General features: G+C 37.2%; 1 protein-coding gene across 7 annotated transcripts in view; it reads right to left on the bottom strand.

Moving 5' to 3' along the window:
- Window positions 1–21,559, bottom strand: part of SON (SON DNA and RNA binding protein) — a 36,402-nt gene extending 14,843 nt beyond the window's left edge. For 6 of the 7 annotated variants that reach the window (XR_003374051.2, XR_015744350.1, XR_015744351.1 and 3 more), the window contains exons 1-6: window positions 21,418–21,559; window positions 18,576–18,742; window positions 9,710–17,026; window positions 7,391–7,554; window positions 1,536–1,679; window positions 37–219 (exon numbers count right to left, since the gene is read on the bottom strand). Coding sequence is in view for 3 of the 7 variants with exons in the window: in XM_026700563.2 (XP_026556348.2) it covers window positions 37–219; window positions 1,536–1,679; window positions 7,391–7,554; window positions 9,710–17,026; window positions 18,576–18,742; window positions 21,418–21,497 (8,055 nt within the window). In the remaining 4 variants the exon portion in view is untranslated. Of the gene's footprint in view, window positions 1–36; window positions 220–1,535; window positions 1,680–2,068; window positions 2,489–7,390; window positions 7,555–9,709; window positions 17,027–18,575; window positions 18,743–21,417 lie in introns of those variants that run through there. The other variant, XM_026700566.2, reaches the window with a different exon arrangement.
- Window positions 21,560–24,791: the final 3,232 nt, after the last annotated feature.

The raw sequence follows: 24,791 nt of genomic DNA, 5'->3' as shown, positions 1-24,791 counted from the left end.
TTTATAGCCAGTATAAATCCACTCTCAACTTTTTACCTCCAAATTGGCTGGATTGGGAAACACATCATCCTTGTCCTCATCCTTGTCCTTCTCAACTGGAACCCATTCCCCATATGCACTATCTGCTTCTTTTTTCCTGTGTTGAGATCCTGAAGAAACTGGAAACTCTTTTGTCAGAGTTACCTGATTTTTTGGAGGTGTTGGTTTTATTGTAGGAGTCTTTAGGAGGGGGGAGAGAAAGAATATAATAAACACACTTACAATTATGAGCCCACGTACTACATATACACATATAAGTGAAATCCTAGCACTGCACTGGCAAAACATGTGTGACAAACTGAGCGAGCAACAAGCCATGTTTCCAACAATCCAGATAATTTTATCACATTTTTATCATTTAACTATCACAAATAATATGTATAAGGTATCATTCCAAACTCCATGATACAAAGCAAAATAAAACTTTTTTAAAATAAATGTTTCAAAAGTAGCGGGGGAAGCAGTAAAATAAATGGTGATATCTGAATTCATTCTTCATCAACTTTGTCAACAGTATCTGAGGCAGAACAAAGTCCCACTAAAAGCAAATACTGCCTCTTTTCTCTTTTTCCATTAAACTATCTCTTGAGAAGAATTCTACTCAAGGAAAATCCATATAACATAAATTCATTATTATAGGAAATAAGATTGTTTGCAAATATTTGCCATCCAGGTTATGAAAACAGACATCAGAGCCAAAGGCACATTTGTCTTGATCTATCCTAAAAAATTACAGCAAGTTTATTTAAGTAATCATGGCAGGTCATACTGTAATGCATATTAATTATTGCTTTTTAGCTATTTTATTTTTATTTAAAAATCTTTTTTTTAATTTCAATTTGTATTATCTTTTACTACTGCTGAAATCTCTAATAAAAAGCATTTTAAAAAGATTTTGAAATGATGCTAAGGAGATATTAAACAGTTTCTCTAGGTTTCCATCTAAACTCCTTATTTTACCCTGCTCACCATCATGTAAACCTTCTAATACATCAAAAATTAAATGCGACCTCATACATAATTTTAATTTTCATAACAGAACATCCCTTCATCCAATTCCAAATCTCCAAAACAATTTTTGAGGAGTCTGGGACCTATATGAGTATTAGAAATCATTCGTCTTTCCGATTCTGCTAAACCTTGTTCCATAAATTATATGAAACAAATTAAATGGTTCACTGTTTCAATAGTGTAAAATGTATTACTGTGTGTTGTCTAAATATTCAGTAACCTGAAGGCAGGCATGTAACTTCTATCTTTTCACCCCTTATAACTCTATACACATTTTGCTTTTTAAAATGTTGGTGAAATTCATTAAAAAACCCAGAATATGCCTAAATGTAGCTACAGCTTATTACAAGTGTTGTTAACACTGTTAGTATTTATCTGCAATTAATAATAAATCATACTGGTGTATTCCCCTTGTCAGTAAAGTATTTTGTAAAAAGTATTTAAATGAGACAAAATGCAGCTAGAAGTGATTTTACAATACGTACAGTTAAATTGAAAAAAATAGGCTTGGGCTCATTCAGCTTAAAGGGATGGTTGATAAAAGGATGTTCCTCCTCTTCTTCATCAGAAACATGAGGCTTATTTACAATGACATCATCTTCCTGGCTTTGGGCAATCTTCTTGCATTTCTGAAAATAAAGTCAATATTATATAGTATATAATGAAATAAGTATTCTTAAAGGATCAGGGAGATAAATGTATATAATGACATTTCCTAAAATATGACAATAAGTTAAAAAACTAGACTCAGAACATCCACTAAAACAATATAACCGAACCTGCTATTACTGCCATTTAGAGTTACGAAGCCAAATGATTCAGTCAATCTGAGAGCTAACTAGTTTACTTCTAGAATACAGGGACGCATAATTTTATCCCAGATAAAGAACAAACCAATTTTATTATTCCTATCATGTAAAAGCCGGTTTGGCTAGAAAATGGGAAATCATGAATTCTAGTCCACCTGTCAGGTGTAACTCCATTCAAAACCCAAGAAAGAAAACCTTAGACTCCATTGTAAGAGAAAAGGACTTTTACTGAATTTGAAATGGTAGCATCAGAAGTAATACAAGATCTGAGGCAATAGGCGCAAAAATTACATATACAAAGTTATCCCATGTCCCCACCCACAATAGTTCAAATTGTCCATCCAAGGTATGTATAATGTCATGTGGGTGCATCTTCAGATGGCGTTTCACACATCTGGTATGCCAAGACAGTTGACCTTGCCCTACAGAGATAAGAAGCTACATCTGCGCAGTAAGCAAGTGAGCATAATCAAGAACTTTTACAATTCACAAACTTCATCCTCCAGCACCCTTTCCCCCACGAGGCCCAATTATTCTTCCCTCCCCCTGTTTCTATGGCAGCCGGAAAGACAAGCAGAAGAAGGATTCTTGGAGGCTGACATTCGGCCCTCCTGCAAGAGGCGTTAGCCCTAGAAAAGAAAAAAGAGTAAAACAATAGGAAAATAAACATTCCAGAGACAATATTATATATAAAAGAATTTAAATTTGTCAGGATATTTCAAACGAAATGCTTGTATAAGCTTAGGGGCTCTAACATCACATTCATTCACCCATTCCAACTGAGGAGGGAAATACTTCCAAACAACAAATTGGAGTCTTCCTCTCTGTTTCCTTGAATCTAAAATCTCTTTAATCTCAAAATGTTGCTCGTCTTCAATTAGAAGAGGAACTGGTGGGGCGGCCTGGTGAGGTCGCAAGTATTTTCAGGTTTCAACAAACTAACATGAAAGCCGAGGTGGATCCTTCTAAGTTTTTGGCAATTGTAATTGCACTGCAACGGGATTCACAATTCATACAATTGGGAAAGGTCCCACATATTTAGGTCCCAATTTATTAATTTCTGGGTTGTTTGTAAATACTTAGTGGACAAGAAGACTTTATCCAACGCTTAGTATGGTTTTTGTAGAACTCTCTTCTTGTCTGCTTGTTTTTTATGAGCTTGATGAGCATTATCTAATGCTTTACAGGTAACTGACCATGTAAGCTGGAGTTTTGTTCACTCTGTTAATGATGGAACACTGGGTTTCTCCTGTGGTAGCTCTGGGATGGGTATAAAATTGTGACCCAGAGCTACCTTGAACGGGGTGAAACCAGTGCTCCTGTGAACAGAATTGTTGTAAGCCACCTCTACGAAAGAGGTCAGACTAATCATCCTGTTGATAATTGATATAACATCTAAGATATTGTTCCAATACCAACTTAGTTCTCTCACAGGCCCCACTGGTTTGTGGGTGGAACTTAAGCAGTGGGCGGAGCCCAATAACTTCAAGAATTTCTTCCAGAAGTTTGAAGTAAATTGGACGCCCCTATCTGAAATTATCCATTCAGGAACACCATATAGTCTATACACATGTAAAATAAATAGTTTAGCCAAAGCTTTTGTAGAAGAGATTTTTGCACAGGATATGAAATGTACCTGCTTGGAAAATAGGTCAGTAACCACCCAAATGACTGTATTTTCCCCACTCTCAGGCAATTCCATAATAAAGCCCATGGAAATTTAGCTACATGTTGTAGACCGGCAGTTTTCCAGGTAGCCATTTGGCCGAAGCACAAACAGGACAACTAGCTACATACACTTCTATGTCTTTTTTCAAAGATGGCCACCAAAATTGCCATTTGACCAAATGTAAGGTTTTCACAAAGCCAAAATGTCCAGCAGCTTTCGAATTGTGGGCTTGTTTAAAAGATGGCTCCACCTAAGGCTAGCTGGGACATATAATTTGGCCCCCACCCATGCTAGACTATGGCGAATATTACAATCATTTGAATGGGTTAAAAACCAATCATCCAATTTTAAAGCTTCCTTTAACTGTACAGTTAGATCATTTGAGCACCCCACTTTTTCTGGGCTCTTGTGACCATTGGAGCAGCCAGTTGCTTTGTAGGAATAATAGGATGGATCATTTCTGGGCGGACACTGTTATATTAGGGCAATCTAGATGGAGCATCAGCCATAAATCCCCCCCCCCTGGGGACAGGTATTTTAATGAAAAATTAAACCACTTAAAGTGTTGCGCCCAACAAATTTGCTTGGGAGACAATTTTCGAGGGGTTTTAAAGGCCTCTAGGTTTTTATGATCTGTCCACACCTCAAAGGGGTGTTTTCCTCCTTCGAGAAAATGCCTCCAAGTTAATAATGCCCACCGGACAGCAAACACTTTTTTCCCAAATAGCCCATCTCCTATTGGTCTCTGTTAGTTTTCAGGAGGTGTAAGCACAAGGTTGTAAAGTTCCACTCTCATTTGACTGAAGCAGCACCGCTCCCACCACTACATCACTTGCATCAGCCTGGATCACAAAAGGGATCCAAATCTGGATGCTTAAGCACCGGTTCAGCTGCAAAGAGTTGTTTCAGCTTCTCAAAAACCACCTGGCACTCCATGGACCATTCCAATGGTTGACTGGGTTTTGGTTTCAATTCTCCCTTAGTCTTAAGAAGGTTTGTAATAGGCAATGCAATCTTTGCGAATGCTGGGATAAATTGATGGTAAAAATTAGCGAACCGTAGAAAACTCTGCAACTGTTTTCTGGTACGAGGGGGAGCCCATTCCAAAATGGCCCGGACTTTTTCCAGGTCCATTTCTATCTTTCATGCGATATGCGGTAACCCAAATAGTCAATTTTCTCTTAATGAAATTCGCACTTAGCATAGTTTAGCCGCCTGAAGTTTTTTCAAAACTGACCGCGCCAATTTCACATGCTCCTCCAAAGTCTCTGTATAGATAAGGATGTCAAGATAAACAAACACCCCCTTGTATAGATGTTCATGCAGCACCTCATTTATCAGCTGCATGAATACAGTAGGGGCTCCTTGCAGACCAACTGGGAGAACGTTAAATTGGAAACAGCCCAAAGGGCAATTAAATGCAGTTTTCCATTCGTCTCCTTCCTTAATTCGGACTCGGTAGTATGCTTTCTCAAATCAAGCTTAGTGAAAAAATTTCCCTTGGCAAGGTGAGCTAACATGTCCTTCATTAAGGGTAGTGGGTAAATGTTTTCTACACAAATTCCGTTCAGGTTCTGGTAGTAGTCAACACATAAGTGAAGAGAGCCGTCTTTCTTTTCTTGAAACAACACTGGAGCCGCCACTCAAGGCCGGGAAGCCTGGATGAAACCTCGCTTAAGATTTTTATCGATAAACAAACGCAATTCCTCAAATTCTCGCGGTGTCATCGAATACAGTTTAGGGAGCTTCACCCCTGAATGTCAGTGCTGCAATCTGTGGGGCAATGAGGGAGCACATCCAATGCTTTCTCGCTAAAAACCTCCCTTAGGTCCCAATATTCTTCAGGGATTTTTTCCTCCTATACAATGCTTTCACTAGCCATCAACGTCCACTCCATGGAATTCTGGGACTCCACAGCTCCTTTCCTTCCGATGCTTGGTTGGTGCATATGCGCAGCAGCCCTTTCCTCCAGTTCACTTGGAGATTCCATTTCCTAAGCCAGGGCAATCCAAGTAATAAGGGGCGCTCCATCCCAGGGGCCACAATAAGACACAAAGTCTCTCGGTGTCTTCTCATCGACATTTCCACTGGCTCCATTATAAAATGAGCAGAGACATCTATTGATCCATCCGGTTGGCAAAAGGCTATGGGAGTTTTTAAAGTTCTTAGCTTCAATCTCAGTTTCTCCAAGACTTCTGAGCTAATTACACATCTAGTACACTCAGAGTCAGCAAGGCCAACGATCTCCCCTGAGTGCCAGTGGTAGGCTCCCTGAATTCCACTGGGATGGTCATGGGGCCCCTTTGTGGACTTACCAGAGGATCATCATCGGAGTCGGACTCAGTTTCGCCAGAAGGGGTCAGAGTTCCCAGTTCCTCTCTTCCTGGAGGAGCGAACTCAATAACCTCCACCACTTTCAGGGCTGTTTTGCGCAGCGTGGCTGGGGTGGTTTTCAACTTTTTTCCTCCTGCCGGTGTCCCCTTAGCACAGCAATCTGCAGCCCGACGCCTCTGTGGTGCTGCCCCCCCAGGGGGGCTTGGGCTACAGCAGCTGCTTGAGCTGGCCTGGGCTGAGCTATTGGAATGGCCTGCAGAGCTCCAATTGCTTCTGCCCCCTTCTCTCTCCCCCAGGCTCTTCACAGGTCAGCAATTCATATCTTTTTTCAGCTTTGCGACCCTTCATGGCCTCATTAAACAGATGCAAAGCTTGGGTCACCAGAAGATCTTTTCGGTTTTCCTCCTGCCATGCAGCTTCTCCATGCCGATGTCTGGCAGTCATCACCCCAGGAGGGGGTTTCTTCCAGCAATTTCCATCCTACTCCCAGAGACCATTTGGGTCAGACCACTGGTTTCTCTTCAATCTGCAACCCCGCCAGCAACTCAGCCTCCTCGAGTGTTGAGAAGCAGTGAGGCTGTAGGTTCCAGTAGCCCCCAGATCTTCTTGATTTCTGGTTGATTTAGACATTGTTTTCAGACCCCCTCAGAAGATAAAAAAGTAAATCTTCAGGTGGGCTAGTAAAAACAGAGATCTTGTATAATGTCAGGTGTAGCTCTATTCAAGAAAGAAAACCTTAGACTCCATTGTTATAGAGAAAAGGACTTTTACTGAATTTGAAGTGGTAGCATCAGAAGAAATACAAGATCTGAGGCAATAGGCGCGAAAATTACATATACAAAGTTATCCCATGTCCCCACCCCCAATAGCTCAAATTGTCCATCCAATCTGAGGTATGTATAATGTCATGTGGGTGCATCTTGATGGCGTTTCACACATCTGGTATGCCAAGATGGTTGACCTTGGCCTACAGAGGTAAGAGGCTACATCTGCGCAGTAAGCATAATCAAGAAAGCATCCCAACTTTTACAATTCACAAACTTCATCCTCCAGCACCCTTCCCCCCATGAGGCCCGATTATTCTGCCCTCCCTCACCCCGGTTCTATGGCAGCCGGAAAGGCAAGCAGAAGGATTCTTGGAGGCTGACAGCACCTTTGGCAAAAAGGTTTAGCCAAGAATCAACACTGACTCAAAGGCACACCCAAACATACACAAATCAAGTTAAAAAAATAGACTTGGTTCAAGTTGCACTTATTTGTGCCCTTGTGCTAAATCTAATATTTTTCAAACAGGGTGGGTTTTTTTTATTTTGAAAACTAAATATACCACAAACAGTTTTCAAAAAATCAGTAGTATGACAGGATGCAAAATGATTTCAAATTCATGATGCTCTGTTCTGTTTCAATTTTGGAATTGCCTGAGAAAATGACCATTCTATATTTAAAATGATCAGTTTGCACCTAAAGGTGCTTCAAATTTGACATTTTGGCACACCTCCATACATCAGTTTCATTTTGTTCCTGTTACCTCAGTCAGTTCCAATATTGTTTCTTTTGCTGACTTTTGAGTAACTTTCTCTTCCTTCTTCTCTGGAGTTATAACAGGCATCAGACTTGGTGGGAGAGGAACACCAGCCTTAGCACACATTGCTGCTGCATTTGCCTTGGCTATTTCAAGTAACTGTGCCTTATCTAAAAGAAAAAGGAAATTATATTTTGTCAGTCTCGTGGTACGAACTTACAGAATTCAAGTGCTGGTTTGAAACTTGGACAATCATGTACCTCTTTCCAAATATCTGTTCTAGAATCCTCACCCACTCAAGAAGTCAGTTATTAAGTCTGTGTGTTCAGTTAGAGTAGAACAGGTGGTATAAGTTTTGAATAGAGAAGTTGATGGAATTGGTTGAAACAGCAAAATTAACCACTTTGATTAAAGAAAAGAACGTATTTTTGTTTTCAAATGCAGACCGCTTCTGAACTTCATGCTTGACATGGGAAAGAATGAAACTCTTAACTTTGGGTTTTATCGATTAGCCTGATAGATCTTTATAGAAATAGCTCGTTCATATTATTATGAAAAAGCAAAAAGTTGTGGTTTGATGTTCATGCCTTATTTTACTATAACGTATGATGCTTACTATACGTAAGATGCTAAGGAAAGAGGAGGTTTGGGTTTATCAGATTTGAAATTTTTTTTCAATGTTTGCTGTTTGGTCTGGCTAAGAGTGCTAATCTTCAGAATAAGAGGTGACATGATTTAGAGGCCACAAATTAAGATTTGAATGGAGCAGCTATTTATGGTATGACAAGGTTAAAGTAAATGTCTATTTTAATAACCATTTTGTTAGACGTGCCCTCCTAAGAGTTTGGAATAAATATAAACCAAGGTTTTCTGTGAAGATGCCTCTCTGGGTGTCCAGCCAGGAAACTTTTCTTAGAAAGGAATGGTGACTAAGCCAGACTGGTAGACTTATGGTCAAATAATATATTTTAATTTTGATGATCCTAAAATCTAAAGAGGAATTAGAATCAAAAGGACTCATCTGCCATTGGTTTGCATATTTACAATTGAAAGAAAAATTTAAATCAGAAAAAAAGATTTATGGGTTTGATTGCAAATAAGATCTATAAATTATTATTGAATTTGGAGAATGATATGTAAAACATTACATTATTCAGAAGCCAAGAAACTTTGGATATAATGTAATGAACAACGGGAGAATACATGGACGAAAGGTCTAAAATTTATAATAAATTATAATTTAAAAGAAAAAATTTATAAGATGATGTATCATTGGTATTTAACACCAGGTAAGTTGTCAAGAATGTATTTCAAATGAATGTAAAGAAGGGATCTTTTCACTTATGGTGGCCATGTGATAAAGCAAAGAAATATTGGAGTAAGATTCACATCTTAATGCAGAAGATTCTCAAAGTAAATATAAAGATAAAATCAGAAACTTTTATTCTGGGTTTAATGGAAAGATTTGGAAAAAAAATTGGAACTTTGATGTTATGTATGTTGACAGCAGGACTACTTTACACACAAAAATGTATGGACACTTTGATTCCCACAATGGATGAATGGTTGCAAAAGTTGATGGAGGTTAGCAGAAGTGGCCACACTGACTGCTTTGATCAAAGAAAAAAATACAATTACTTTTGTTTCTACTTGGAAACCCCTTCTGAACTTTGAGGTAGAAAAAAATGAAACTTTTGGGTTTTATCAATTAAATAGGTTTGCTGTTATAGAAATAGCAAGTTTATATTATGATGTGAAAGTAAAAAGTTGATGTTTGTTGCTATTGTCTTATTCTACTGCACCAAAGGAAGTGAGAAATCAACACCTTTTTTTCCCCTTTTGCCCTACATTTTCCCTTCCTTTCCCCCTCCATTATTTTCCTATTTTCTTTTGTATTTTTGTACTTTGTACTATAAATTAATAATATAGAAAAAAATAAGAAAAAAGTATAACGCCAAATAGTCAAGATATTTGAAAGCTATTAGCTGGAAGTGATTATCAGAAATGAAAGACTTATATTAATAATTAATTGTCTTTTGTCTTCCAAGTCTTCCTGCCCATTCTGGTCATCTTGGATATTTTTCTCCAAATACTAATCAGCATCAAGATGCATATAAATGCAATGCAAAACCTAAATTGTGGAACCCAAAGTTGGTTTTCCAAAAGGCAACTGGATTTTGTTTTTCCTTGAAGTTATTTTGCTTCTCATCCAAGAAGCTTCTGAAGGGCGGGGAATAGCTTTGAACACATTTATGATGTGAAATTAATATATGAATGCCAGCATAATCAAGATAATTTTATCTAGCTAGAAGAAACATTGCTTACCCAAGTCAGTGAGACGTTTTGGTGATCTGCTTGAAGATCTAGACCGTCGATGATCAGGTGATTTACTAGTACTTCTTCTTCTTCCTGTAGACCTAGAACATCTCAGACGGACAGGTGTTCGACTTCTGGAACGTAACCTGAGAGATATTCTAAAACTGTCTCTTGAATCAGATCTTCTTCTCCTCCTCTCGGTTGATCTTGATCGATTTCTCCGAGATCGTCTATGTCTTTTCCTTGACAAAGATCGCTGTCTTGATATTGATCTTGATCTAGTCCTCCTCCGTCTTGAACGTGACTGTGAACGAGTTCGAGAGCGTGACTGTGATTGTGATCGATTTCTTCTAGACCTTGATACTGTTCTACGTCTACGAGACCTAGATTCTGGGGACTTGGAACCTTTACTTCTTGATCTTCTCAAGCGTTCTTTCTCTCCTGCTTTATCTACAGATTTAGACCTAGACCTAGATTTAGATTTGTGCTGCTCAGGTGATTTTTCTCGATTATTCAAAGTTGCTTCCAAAGACTCAGTTCCATCTGTTTTCTCAAGGGACTTAGACTTTGATCTGTATTTAGAGTGTTTTCCCCTTGATCCATCCACAGAATCGGTGTCTTTTTTTCTTTCAGAAGACTTCGATCTAGATTTTGATTTAGATCTTGGGCGATCTGATGACTTAGATCGTCTATGACTAGAATTTAAGGTTGACTCCCTCTTTTCAACTGATTTTGTTCCGGACTTATCAGTAGATTTAGATTGCCTTTTTGATTTTCCTGATGTTTCTACATTCTCAACTGATTTGGATCTAGATTTGTGATTATCAGAAGACTGGGAACGTCTCCTTTTTGATCTAGCTGAAGTCTCTCTTTTATCAACAGATCTGGATCTAGATTTGCGATCAGAGGACACAGACCGCCTTCGTTTCATCCTCACTGAACTGTCCCTTTTGTCAACAGATTTGGACTTTGATCTGCGGTTATCAGAAGACCTAGATCGCCTTCGCCTTATCCTCACTGAACTGTCTCTTCTGTCAACTGATCTGGATCTTGACTTACGATTATCAGAGGATCTTGATCGCCTTCGCCTTCCTCTCCCTGAAATCTCCCTTCTGTCAACAGATCTAGACCTAGATTTGCGAGTTTCAGGGGTCCTTGATCTTCTCCCCCTTCTTCTCACTGAAAGCTCTCTCTTGTCATCGGGCGATCTTGACCTAGACTTGGGATTATCAGAAGATCTAGATCGTCTTCTCCGTGTTCTTACTGAAGAGTCTCTTCTGTCAAATGATTTGGATCTAGATCTACAACGATCAGAAGACTGAGATCGCCTTCGCCTTGTTCTCAGAGAGGTCTCTCTTTTGTCACTTGATCGTGATCTAGATTTATGATGGTCAGAAGATCTGGAGCGCCTCCTCCTTGATCTTGTCAAAGTCTCTCTTCTATCAACTGATCGTGATCTAGATCTGCGATTGTCAGAAGATCTGGATAACCTTCGTCTTCTCCTAGCTGAGTCTCTTCTTTCAACTGATCTGGATCTAGACTTGTGATCAGATGATCTGGATCGTCTACGTCTTGATCTTATTGAAGTGTCTCTTCTATCAGGAGATTTAGATCTAGATTTAAGACGATCAGAGGTCCGTGAACGCCTTCGTCTAGACCTTAAGGAAGATTCTTTTTCTTTTTTATCAACAGATTTGGATCTAGATTTGCGACGTGAAGTGGAGTGTTTTCTCTTGGAACTGGAATCATGCTTGCTTCTAGAACGTGCTCTTCTAGATACTTGTCTAGAGGTAGACCGTGATCTAGATTTCTTTTTACGTTTCTTTGACTTGGAAGGAGATTTTGATCTGCTTTTTTTGGTTTTTTTCCCACTTTTACTTTTATCCTTACTTTTACTACTTATTTTCTCACTTTTTTTTTCTTTTAAATTACTCCCTTCACTTTCCTTCATTATTTCTGAAGAATTCAGAGTAACATCTGAATCCTGATATTTTGAAGAGTCCTGAAGAGAAACTTCCAAGTCTTTATCCTTTATTATAACCTCAGATTCAACAGCTATTCCTGAATCTTTTGCCTCAATGCATTCTCCCACTCTGATGACTTCTTTCTCTGCCAAGTGCACAGGCTTTACAGCTTCTCCTGAATCTCCCAGCACAATGGTTTCCAGTTGATTTACTTCCGCTTTGCCTTCTGTTGTCATACAGAGAGGTTTAATAGTTGTTTGCTCCTTTGAAAAAGTCTGTACATCTAGATCTTTTCTGTTTGTCACATCTACAGATTCTAAGGTTGCTTCTGAATCTTTCATTTCCAAAGTGAACTGTGGAATTATTTCTGCACTCTTATCTTGCATTAATACCACATGTTCTACAGTTGATTCCTCAGCTTTCCCTTCTGCCACAAACCCACTTTTTAAATTCTGTTCAATATCCTTTGTACTTGAACATTCAGAAACTGATACAAAATCTTTAACAGGTTCTAGAGATGCTTCTAATATCTTTTGTTGTGGCAAACTTGAGTTTCTTTCCAAATTCTGAATGTTTAAAGGTAACACTGATTTTGAGAGTTCCTGAAAATCCATTTGCTCTTTCTCTCCTGATGTTTGTACAGCTTGGAGGTTTTTTATTTCAATTACAGACTTGTCTAAAACAACTGTTTCTAAATCTTCCAGTTCTTTCATCTGTACAGATTCTGAAGCATTGTTACATTTCAATTCCATTATATCAGTAAGTCCTGAATTTGATTTTGATTTATTAATGTCTGTAGAAATGTCAGGTGACTTTTTAATTAAATTGTCTAGTTCTACATTTGTATTTGTAGCCTGTACATCTGACATAGTTTTACTTTCCAGAAATATATCAGAACATTTTTCAATTGTTTCTGGAACTGTAGCTGATAGATTTGATCCAGTATCTCTTGCCTTTGAAACTTGAGTAGTCATCTCTGAAATACCTATTATTTCTTCATATGTAAGACTTCCTTTCAAATCTTTGGCCACTGGGGTGTCAAACTGGGCAGACTCTAATTTTTTTCTTTCCTGGTTATGTCTATATTTCAAAATTTGTTCCAGGTTTTCCATATTGCCTGAAGATAATATTTTTGAAATAGCTTTTGAAAGTTGATCTGGTGTCACTTTTTCAGATTCTGAAGCAATTTTGAATGGAAATGTTCCTAGCCCATATTTAATTTCTGAAGCAGATTCCAAATTTTTTACTTCCAAAATGTTTTCATGTTGGATTTGTGAGTCAGAGTCAATTATTTTTAGTGGACAACTCTCTGCAGTTGTGTCAGAAGATTTGAAACCAGTTACTCCTAAATATGTTCGAGGAGTTTTGAGCTCTGGGGTTTTCAAAGTGTCAGTTACTTCCAATATAGAAACAGATTCTGAAGATGTTAATTCTGGTTTCTTTAACTGCATTGCAGCGGCCACTGGATCTTTTATTTCTGATAGTCTTTCATAGCTCATTGTTGCTCTTAAACCTTTTGGTTCAACTTTAGACCCAGACAGTGAAACATCAGCTGCATCCCTGGATTCTAATACATAAGGAGACTTAGTATATTTTTCTCTCTGACTAGCTTTTAAATTCTTCTCTTGTGCATCTAAAATATTAGGGCTTTCTTTCAAATCTTGGACATCTACCATAAATTCAGACAGAGTTATATCAAACTTCTCTCTCTCTTGACCTGTGATAGTTTCAGACACTTCAGAGCATTTTAACAATCCTGTACCAGATTCTGAAGCTTTTCCAGAAACACTTTCTTCGTTGGCAACTGACAGTCTTTCTTCTATAATGTGTGCCCTTACACCACTATGTGAAGACATAAATAGTTTTGAAACATTTGCATCATTATCATTAGATGGCTGGACAGGTTGATCGTTCATCTTTTCTTTACCAATGAACTCTACATTAATTGACTTCTGACTTGCTTCTACCTTTTTCATATCTGCTCTGTAATTATGTTCAAAACTTTCTTCTGATACATCTGTAGATTCCACTGAGGCAGATAAAGATGTAGGAACACCTTGCTTTTCCGTTACGCCCAATTCTGTAGACTTGGGAGGTATTTCTAGATCTTCAGTATCTATTACACATACAGATGCTGGTGGTGTTTTCAAATGTTCATATGTCAATCCTTCACTTCTGAGTACTGCATTTGAGTTTTGCAACTTTGTTATACTCTTTGATTCTGGAAGCATTTCTGTTGTAACTTCCACACTATCTGATACCACTGATTTACATCCTGGAATGTATTCTTTAATTTCTACACCTGCTTGAAGCAAAGATTCTGAATCAATGTTCATGTCTTTTACATTTATTGTTTTAGATTCTGAAGTTTTTGAATCTTTCATTTGAATTTCATAAGACTTTGGGATGGCCTCTGAATTTGTTTTTGTCAAGTACACAGTTTCTGGACCATATCTTGAAACTTTAATTCCAGAATCAGAAGTAAGAACAATCAGATCTCTCTCTGACAAATTCAGAGGTTCTGGTGCTTCCATTAATCCTGTAGTTTCTATTTTTTCTTCCAATTTCTTGTTCTCCTGAATATTAAATTCATCTATAAACGGAATCTCTGTTCTTGCACATTTAACACTTAAATCAGGCACAGAATCTAAAAATTCTTTTCTACTTTGTGTCTGTGTGTTCTCTAATCGTTCTTGATTTTGTTCAAGAGATTCTGAAACTGATTCAAATTGTTTCATAGTACTGCCAAATGGAAAATCATCTTTTGATTCAACCAATACTAAATTCTTCCATTTTAAAAAATCCTTAGGATCAATTGCAGCTGTCAAAGATTTTCTAGGTTCTTTTAAGTCTTGTACTACCGCTATTCCTGTAAATTCTGGATTACCTTTTTCTGAACTTATTACATCAATTTCATGCAATGATTTTGAAATGAATAATGGACCTTGACTCTTAACTAACAACTCACTTTCTCCTATTTTGCTGGAGTTTGTTTCAATTACTTCCTTACGTCTTGAGGTAAGTCCCAAATCTGTTGTATCTACACTACTTTGGTTCTTCTTTACAGTGGAATCAAAACATTTCTGTTCTATTTCTTGCACAAAATGAGATTCAGTTTCACTTTGCGTTCTATTGGAAGTACCTTCAAGTGTCTCTGCATATGTCACAGTTGGTAATGCAATTGATTTTGATGCAGGTTCCACATTTTTTACATGTTTTTGTAATGGTTTTAAGTTTTCTTGTAAATTATTTACTTCAGTCACAGCTTCAGATTCTGTACTTTTAACGTATTTGATTTCCTTGGCATATGGTGGTTCAACGTTGTCAGCATTTGACTTCTGCAATGATTTCAAAACTGCATCTGAATTTTTCAACTCTATCATACCTTCAGTTTCTGTATAAAGTTCTAGATTATGTTCTGAATAGTTTGCAAATATCATCTGCAGAGATCCTGAACCAGCATCCACATCTCTCTCTTCAGGTTCAAGAACAGTTTTGAAATCTTTTTTGTGTGCCTCCACATCAGATTGTGAAGTTTCCTTCACTATTTTAATTTCTTCTATGCACTGCAACTCTGATGAGGAATTTTCTAAATTGTTTACAAGCATCAAAGGTTCTGGAATATTTTTCAACTTCTCTGCATTCTTGTTTTCTTTATTTCTTAGATCTACATATTTCGAACTTTCCAGATTTTGTATTTTCTCTGTTTGTATTGTTTCTGAAACATTCATGTCTTTTAATTGTGAAGCATTTTCAGGAACTTTCACACTGAAGAGCGCCAGAGAATGTTGAATGATTTTAGAATTTCCTCTATTTTCTATTACAGTTTCTAATGAAGTTTCCAAATAATTAATCCGTTCAGCCTTTTCAAATTCCTGGATGCATTCCAAATTCTTTGCTTTAGAAGATTCTGGAGCAGGTTTCCAATTTTCTGATTCTGTTACACCATCAGATCTTGCATCAATTTCCGTACAGTAGGAATTAACTTCTACATTTGTTTTTTCCAATCCTACAATGGGGAGATGTTCTTCTGAATCTATTCTAGTCCTATTTTCTAACAGTGGTGCTCTTTGCAAATCTGTTGCATCTTTTTGGATTGGAAGATATCCTGCATTTTTTTCTGATTCATTCAGTCCAATCATGAGGGTACAAGTTTCTCTTAATTCTTTCATATCTTTTAGAGTCTCTGTACCAAGGTTTGCTCTATTACATTTTTGTACATCAAATTCTGAAACTTCTTGCTGAGGTTTCAGCTGAACTACCACGTCTAGCTCAGGATCTTTTTCAAGGACTGTATGGACAGCTTCTGCAGTAGTTTCCACATCTTTCCGTTCTGTTCCAAACTGTTGTGGCTTGTGCAAATCTTTCATTGTGACAGTTTTCTCCAATTCGTGCACTGAATCACCTTTTCTGCTGGAATGCTTAGGACTTCTTTCTGTGAATACTTTTGCCGTATTTAAAAATTCTGAAGTTGCTTCAAAATCTTTTCCTACCACCATAGCTAAAAATCCTAAAGTTGTTACTGAATCTTTAGCTTCTGCATTTGATTCCAAAGGGAGAGTCATTAATTTATAGCCAGTAGATTCAAAAGAGGTGGATACTGTTTCTTTCACATTTTTCGAAGTCACAGGCTCTGTGACTGAATTCACACATGTTACTTTCATTGCAGTAGATTCCAGCCTGGTTTCCAAATGTTCTGGCTCTACTCTTACACAATATGGACTGCTTTCAGGAATGTTTTCTTGATCTGTTGTCTCCAACATTAACTTAGCTTGCTCTACTTCATTTATATCTGACACTCTTTCTACAACTGTGCAAATAGCATCACTCAAAGTTTTATCCTCTGGGCATATATTTACTGTTACATTAGGATGGTAACTGTCATCTTCCAATTCTTTTTCATTTGCAAGCTTAACTTCACTGACCTCCTGAATACTTATGAGAGTAGAATCTTCTTCAGATGTCTCCAGTTTGCTGGTATCTGAACTAAATGTATTATTCAACAAAGCCGAGTTTAGATTTTCATACACAGTTTTTTCATTAATCAAAGGAGAAACTTCATTCAAGGTAGACCCAGAGTGTACATCTACATCATTTTCTGCATTTAAGAGAGAACCTGAATTTTCTAGATCTGAATGAGAAAGTTGCATATCTTCACATTCTTTTTGCTGATCATCTGTTTCTTTGGCATGTTTTTTATATTTCTTCTCTTTTTTCTCCTTCTTTCGTTTTTTCTTTTTCTTTTTATCTTTGTGTTTCTTGTCCTTCTTAGACCTTTTCCTTGGAATTTCATCTTGCACGTCTTCAGATAAGCCTCTTTTAATAGTGTGTGAATTATTCCTTTCGATATCATCTCCATCTCCTTTAAAAAGATATTTTGATTAAAATTTAAAACAAAAAATGGCATAAAGTTGTATGAAAATCAAAGGCAAAATTTTACAAGACTAACCAACAAGCAGTTTTGCTATATTTGCTGGAATTGTCAGATTACAGAAGTCAACAAGCAACTATTATTAAGAATACTAATATATACAATAAATTTCCAAAGAGCTAAGATCCTATACAGGTAGTCCACAATATATGACCACAATTGAGCCCAAAATTTCTGTTGCTAAGTGAGAAAATTGTTAAGTGAATTTTGCCCCATTTTACAACTTTTCTTGCCACAGTTAAGTGAATCACTGCAGGTTTCTTAGTAACATGGTTGTTAAATGAACCTGGTTTCCCAATTGACTTTATTTATCAGAAGGCTGCAAATGTTGATCACCTCGGGATACTGCAACTATAATCAATATGATTCAGTTGCCAAGTGGCTGAATTTTGACCATGTGGATGCTGCAACAGTCATAAGCATAAAAAACAGTCAAAAGTTACTTTTTTCAGTGCTGTTGTAACTTCAAAAGACTGAACTGTTGTACGTCAAGGACTACCTGTATTTTACGGGTTCCTTTATAGCAAAGTTCTTCAAACTTGCCAAGTTTAAGGCTTGTGGACTTCAACTCCCAGAATTCCTGAGCTAACATGACTGGAGGAGGAATTCTGGGAGTTGAAGTCCACAAGTCTTAAAACTGTCAAGTTTGAGGACCCCTGCTTTATAGCATATTCATTTATGGCTAAGGTTAACTTAGGGGTTTATCTTTACCCTAACATGGGGGCATTTTTGCCCAATTTCTTTTTAATTTATATATTAATTAAATCATATTCTTTCTAATTAAATCTTCATCTTTTGGCAGATAGATTCCAATTTTAACATATCCTGTTATGCAGCAATATGCGAACATTACAAAAGCACCGCAGTCCCTATTGATCTTTTGTAAAGCTGAAATGTTGATTAACCATCAGAAAACCAAGATAACACACTATGTTGAAAAAAAGTCAACAATTCTACACCTGACCTATTAAAGGAAATGTCTTTTGTGTTTTCGTGGACAGAGTAACTGAAGCATTTTGTTCTCTATGCCGAAAGAAAAAAAAAACTTATTTTTTTTCCAAACAAAGAAGAGGGTGATCCTATATTAACAGGTAAAATGTTTGAAGGCAAAATCATCCCTCAACTTCTTTATAGCATAGAACTCTATTCAGAAAATTACCTCTACTATAAACTATTACAATTTAAAATAGTGCTTCAGAACACATTATTTATACTTATGCTACTTTAATTTATATAAACTACAAAACATATACAAAATTGATACTATTTTCTCCAAATGTCAATTTAATTCATCCTGACACAGCAAATGGTATAGAAAACATTATAAACAACACATTTTGCAAAACAGTACATTATTCATCTCCAGAAGACTATTTTAAATGCAAGCATTCTGGAGATGACATACTAGTTTGCAAACATTATTATTTTAAAGACATAGATATAAAATTATAAGTTGATCTTAAAATGTTTTTTAATTTACCTGATTTGTACCGTGGCTCAGTACCCAACACTTCTGATAATACTTGTTCTATCTTCTGCACTAGTGGATCATTTTGAAGACTTTCTATAGATTGAATTGTATCATCTGAAGAGTTTACTTGCCCAGATGTGTTTATTTCACCATTGTGCTGATTTCCTAGCTTTCCACTAATCAAGAAAAAAAATTAAAATCTCAAGATCAGACATATTTCAAAAATATAGTCTAATGCACCCTAAGTTTGCTAGTTCAACAATTTACATATACTTCTCTTAGACAAAAACTGTATAAATATAAAAAAAATATTTTCATAATGAAATTCACAAAAACAAAAAGCACTCAACAGGTAATAATTACATAAAGTTTAATACAATAAAATGAAGTCATAATTTATGTCAGTCAAGTGTATAGAACATTACATGTCCTTTGAAATATATGTTACACATAATGTCCAATGTCCATGTTTTTAAAAGATGAGACAAGAATACCAAGCATTGTACCATACATTTATTCAGAAGATTAGATTAAAAACAGAGGGAGGGAATAAATTTCCTTGCAGAAAATATCTGATATTTTTAATCAAACTTACAATTAAGCATCTACAATAAAGACTGCATAATTTTGAGCCAAATTCTTTTTTAGTGTTATCTCCTACTATAAGTTGTCAATTTTCAGTGCTATTTTTCTGATGTTACTATTTGAAACCAAGGCCCTATGTATGTTTTTCAGCCATGTGCACTGAGCTAATATAGGTAAATAAAAGCCTTTTACAAATCAACATTATAGAGCACAAGAAAATTGAGTGATCTTTTCAAGTGCTAATTTGTTGATAATTATACTCCTTTCCAGAATATAACATCCCTTTTTTGTAGTTTTATGACACAATCTGATTATTTTTATCCTAACTAAAGTAAACTTGAACTACATTTGTTTCATGAAAATGAAAGGAATATTTATAAGAATTATTCTCTCAATGCATATGTTCAATGGAATTTGAACACAGTTGGGATACTAATTCAAAGACACCGATGCCCTTGAAATATATGAAGATAAAGGCCTATTAACATTACAAGTAAACAGCATCAGGCAGTGTTTTCACAATGAACTAAGTGTTTTTGATGAAGGAAAACCTCATTTAAAAAAAACAGGACTATTTTTAATTTATTTATCCTGGCATACATTGGTTATAAATTGTAATGGAATGCATACCAAGGTGTATGGAGTACAATTTAAAACAAAACAGAGTTTTAGACTTGGTACATCATTCAGCCTATTTCAGTATTTGTTCCTGGCTACAACACTGAAAATCTATTTTCACAAATATATGCTGAAGAAAGTACACTTGGACCTATAATGACTTCACTCTGCCAGCTCATATTCTTTGGAAGTTTATATTATTTTTAATGCAACCACTTAGGGCAGAAATCTCAATATTAGTTTTTCATTCACACATAGAATGCTGATTTAGGTAGTAAATCTGACTCCAAAATGTAGAACATATTTACATGTAAGGTACCTGTCCTCCAAAGAATAGAATTTAAGACAGTAAACTTCAGATACAACAATTTAAATGTAAACATTGGTTTACTACTATATAGATGTGCATTTCCAAATTGCATCTTTTTCTGCAATTGCCAAATTATAAAAATTTAAAGAATATCTATAACCTTTATACCAGCTTATTGATATAACATCTTGTCAAAACCCTCTTGTATTCAGAATAGTTTCTTCTGACATGTGGTATTTTATTTACTGCCTCCATAATTGGAATTTGGTGTTTTAAACAATTAGCATTGCATAAACCCCTATTATCTATCTTGTCCAATAAGTCTACATCAGAATCATATATAGTAATAAATAATGAACACAAGTACAAGTAAATAAAATAAAAAGAGAAGAAAATTTGGTCCAGTGGTTAAGACACCAGGCTAGAAACCAGAAGATTGAATTTTAGTCCTGCCTTAGGCCTGAAAGGCAGCTGAGTGACTTGGGACGCCACTCCTATAGACAGCAATGGGAGACACTTCTGAACTCTTGTCTAAAGGAGTTGTCCAGTCAGTCACCAGGAGTCAACACTGATTCTATGATAATTAAGTGATATAACAAAAGATAATTTCATCAATAATTATAAATTTTATAAGTAGATAAATAGATAAAAATTAGCTGGACAGAGATCCTTCGTTGATATTCTTAAACATGGCGTACGTTCATAACCATTTTAAAAATGTTTAATTTTACTTAAAAATAATCACACATTTACAAAAAAAATCGTCTTTCCAAAAACATTATTGGCAAATTGATTTAAAGCTGTGCTTTAAAAGAGTTAGATTCTACAATTTTCTACGAACAGTAACCTGTTATCAATGTATTTCTATGTAACTCTCGTCCCTTTCTCGTTCCCGGGAAAGGGGGGGGGAGCAATTAGATCGACTCGGAGCTTAAAATCTTCTTTCAAGCTCCTAAACCCACTAAATCCTCCCAACGATCCGATTTCGAAATTTCAAATAACGAAGGATTGACATTCTTTGCGACGCCAATCCAACCAGCAGGCCGCCTACGTCGGCTCCTCTCTTTTCAACCTTCTAATTCCCCCCGCCCCTCCGGCACCCTTTCCGTCTTTAGGAGATCCATTTCTCTCCCAGTTTCCCGGACTAATTCAAATCGATAACCCGACTAAACTCGGCCTCGGCCTCGTTCTCGGACAGCTGTGTCCCCCGCGATGCCCCTTCCGGTCTCTCGGCCAACCCCTCCCCCACTCCATCCGCTTCGTCCGTTATTCCGCGTACCGACTGCCCGAATCTACCCGCTTCCAAGCAATATAAAGCCCACTCCTCTCACGATTTACCTGCCGAATTGCTGCTCCTGGATCTCCCGGAACTTGGTAACGACGAAAGACCGAAAAATTTGCTCGATGTTAGTCGCCATGACAGCCTTGCGCGGCACGAACCCCCTCTCTCTCTCTCTCCTCGAGACGCAGATCCGCCTGCGCTCTACAATGCAACGCCGGAAGAAGAAGAAGCTCTTTCCTACTTCTTCCTTTTAAGTTCTGCGTTCTCTGATTGCTTGCTCTGAGGCCGGAGGTGGGGACTGAAGCCGTCTGTGTGTGGACGCTCTGCCCTCGATTTTAGCCATAGAGTCTCGGACGGCCGAGTTGCTCCCACAAGTTGCTGTTTTCATTTGCTGCAACCGCTAGTTATTGTTCCGTGGGAAGTATATACTAGGGAGAACGAGTAAAAGATAACGATTTGGAAGTCACTTCGTAGCCGCCCCCACAGCTTTAAACTATGACTGAACTGAACGGTCCCCCATCCCAAGGTTCATGCCCGGCTGCGGTCGGGGCTGTAAAAGCCTATTTTTACCGTTGCCTCGCTGTGCGCAGCGGCCATATTGCGGCTGCGCTTCACGGCGAGGTGACTGCTTATCGTTGGGAGTCGTGGGGCTGCGGAGAGGTGTAGAACGGCTGGTTATATGGCCCGGGAAGGGAACGCATGGAAGCTCTCCTAAACATTGCTCGAAAAGGTTCAAGAAAGTAGTTTGAAACCAGCCTGGTATGGTGGATTGCTTACAACGGCCCAACATTATATACACATATTCTGAAAAATATCTGCGTTACAATTATATAACTGCATATTTTCTCGGCTTAATCTCTGGTGCGCAGCAATTTGAAGTCAATCGGTAGCAATCCCTAAAGCGCCATTTTAAACAGCAAAATTATCGGCTCTGCTCGCATCACAAGATGGTTAGTTTAACTGAATAAATATAAGCTAGGGAGGAGGCAAATGAATATCATCGGTAATTCAAATCGACATCGCGGAGTTCTTGTACACAGTTTGCTGTTGTGAGAAACTAAGGAAGAAACCGACTTCACATAATAAAATGAAAAAGCAACATTCACAAAAGCAACATTCATTTTAGTCTATTGCATCATACAATACTCAGTAACTATAAAGGAAATGTCAGGAGTATTTTAATTGAATTTCATGGTTACTTAATGCTATAATTCAAAGGTGAGGGTAAAAAGTCATAGCATCTGTGGTAAGAGAAAACAAAATACAACGTTGGGTGTGCCAAAAATCCTTGATTCAAACAATCGTTTCTCTAGACACTTCTGAAGAACCTATCAAAACCACTGTACAAAATATTTACACAATTCTGCAATGCTTTGGTTTCATTTTAAAAATTGCTTCGAAATGTTAGGAGTCCAGATGCAGCACCTGTGTATGACTCATTAAAGCAGCTAGGTGCATTTTCACTTTTGCATGTTCCAAAGAACTTGTCTCAAATCAAATCCAAAATATTGCACAGCTTTGTTACCGTAACTTTTGTAGGTGGTTAAACAGGAATTTGCTACCATCAGTTATGATGGCTACCAACTTAGATGATTTCAAAATGAGATTGGAAAACTTAATGGAGAAAAAAGTAATCAATGACTCCTGAAATAGTGGAGATATACATATAAGAACAAAAGTGGAAGATATTAGTTCCCTGTTCATGTTTAACTTTCTTAATTCTTGATCACTAATAGAATGCTAGATTAGGTAATCTGTCTTTATTCAGCAAGCCTTATGTTTTTGGCTGATGCCCCATAACAGCTTATGATATTCATAAATATAAAAACAATGTAAGAAATAACTGTAAAATTTATCTTTAAATATCCAAGGTAAAATTGTGGCTGTTCTGACTGATGCAACCAGAACAATTGAACACTTAAACTGTACAGAGTAGATTTTAGGAGGAGCCCTTCTACCATCTCTCACAATATTAGACAACACAGTATCAGGAGTAGAGACCTTCAAGTTTCTGGGTTGTATAATCTCATAGCACTTGAATACCTAGCATTAGAATCATCAAAAAGGCAGAATAAAGAATGTTCTGCATCAACTCAGAAAGTTCAGACTGCCCAGGACCTGTTGACACAATTCTACTGAGGAATGATTGAGGAGCTGACAGCAGAGTCGGACAGTGAGGAGGAACATGGGCCAGTCCTGGAGTCTGGGGAGGACTCGGATGAGGGATTTGCCTCCGACACAGAGATGGGGCCAGGACCATCTGAGAGTTATGTGCTGACTCTGGAGCCTTCAAAATCTGACATCAGTGAGGCAGAGGAACGGGGGAACCTGTCCCCAGTGTGTGCTGTGCAGCTGGCAGAAGACAAGAACAGTTAAGACAAAAGGGGCGTAAGGCTTGGAGATGATTGGCCCTCCCATAAGACATAAAGGAGGAGCAAAGGGACATGAGCCTTTGCAAGAAGCAACTTTGTTCATTCTGGTTGTAAACTTGGAAGTGCCGTGTTGACTGTGCTCCATTAGGCATTGTACAGCTAATTGGCAATTTAGTCGTTGGCAGCATTTTAAGGGAGATAAAGGTGAGTGCTTATCAGCTGTATCCCGAAAGACTGGCAGACTTCTGCTGGACTATTCATAAACTGTTTGGGACTCATTACGGGCTGTGAATGGAATGCATATAATTCACAGCCATTGAAATAAAAACAAAGTTTTTTGGGAACAGCGTGTGATTGTTTCTGCCTCAGGAATCCTTGATCAGTAAGAACATTAGAAATCAACACCAAAAATGTATTACAAGCCAAAAGAAAAAGATACCCAAAAGATTGTTTAAAAAATAATCTGCTATTTTCTCCAGAACACTAGGAGGACAACCTGAACTGCCAAATTGGCACAGTCTACATGAAAACCTGGGTCACCTACTACTTTCCCAGTAGTAGGGAAAGATTTTCCACATATAGTAGTAGGATAATCCTCAAATTATATAGATGCAGCTTTAAAAGGATATTGTGGATTATTGGACCTGTTATACAGCATATTAGGAGGAAAGCAGGTTTAAAATTTAAGAGAAAAGAAACAATTTCCATGTGCCTGATACAGGTACAATATGTTTTGTATGTGGCTGATTTCTCCAAATACTGGACTAAAACCCAAGCAATTGAACATTCTAGTCCTCCCTTAGAAATGAAAGCTGGGTGATATTGAGGTAATTATGCTGTCTCAGCTCAACTGGCCTCACAGGGTTGTAATTGTGGTGGGATAAGATGTAAATACCGCTTTAAGAGAGCTGGTATTTGTTGCCTTGAGTCATATAAAAATAAAAAAACAAACTACATTTGTTCCAGAAAAGCAATGGCTATTTTCTTTATTATATTTTATCCTGCCTTTATGATTTTATAAGTAACAATAAAAGGTTAACTTTTTACTTATTAAATTT

Source organism: Pseudonaja textilis, chromosome 7, assembly GCF_049901715.1.
Source record: "Pseudonaja textilis isolate UNSWEBS1 chromosome 7, rPseTex1.2, whole genome shotgun sequence".
NCBI lineage: Eukaryota > Metazoa > Chordata > Lepidosauria > Squamata > Elapidae > Pseudonaja > Pseudonaja textilis.
This window is presented reverse-complemented; position numbering and strand designations above follow the sequence as displayed.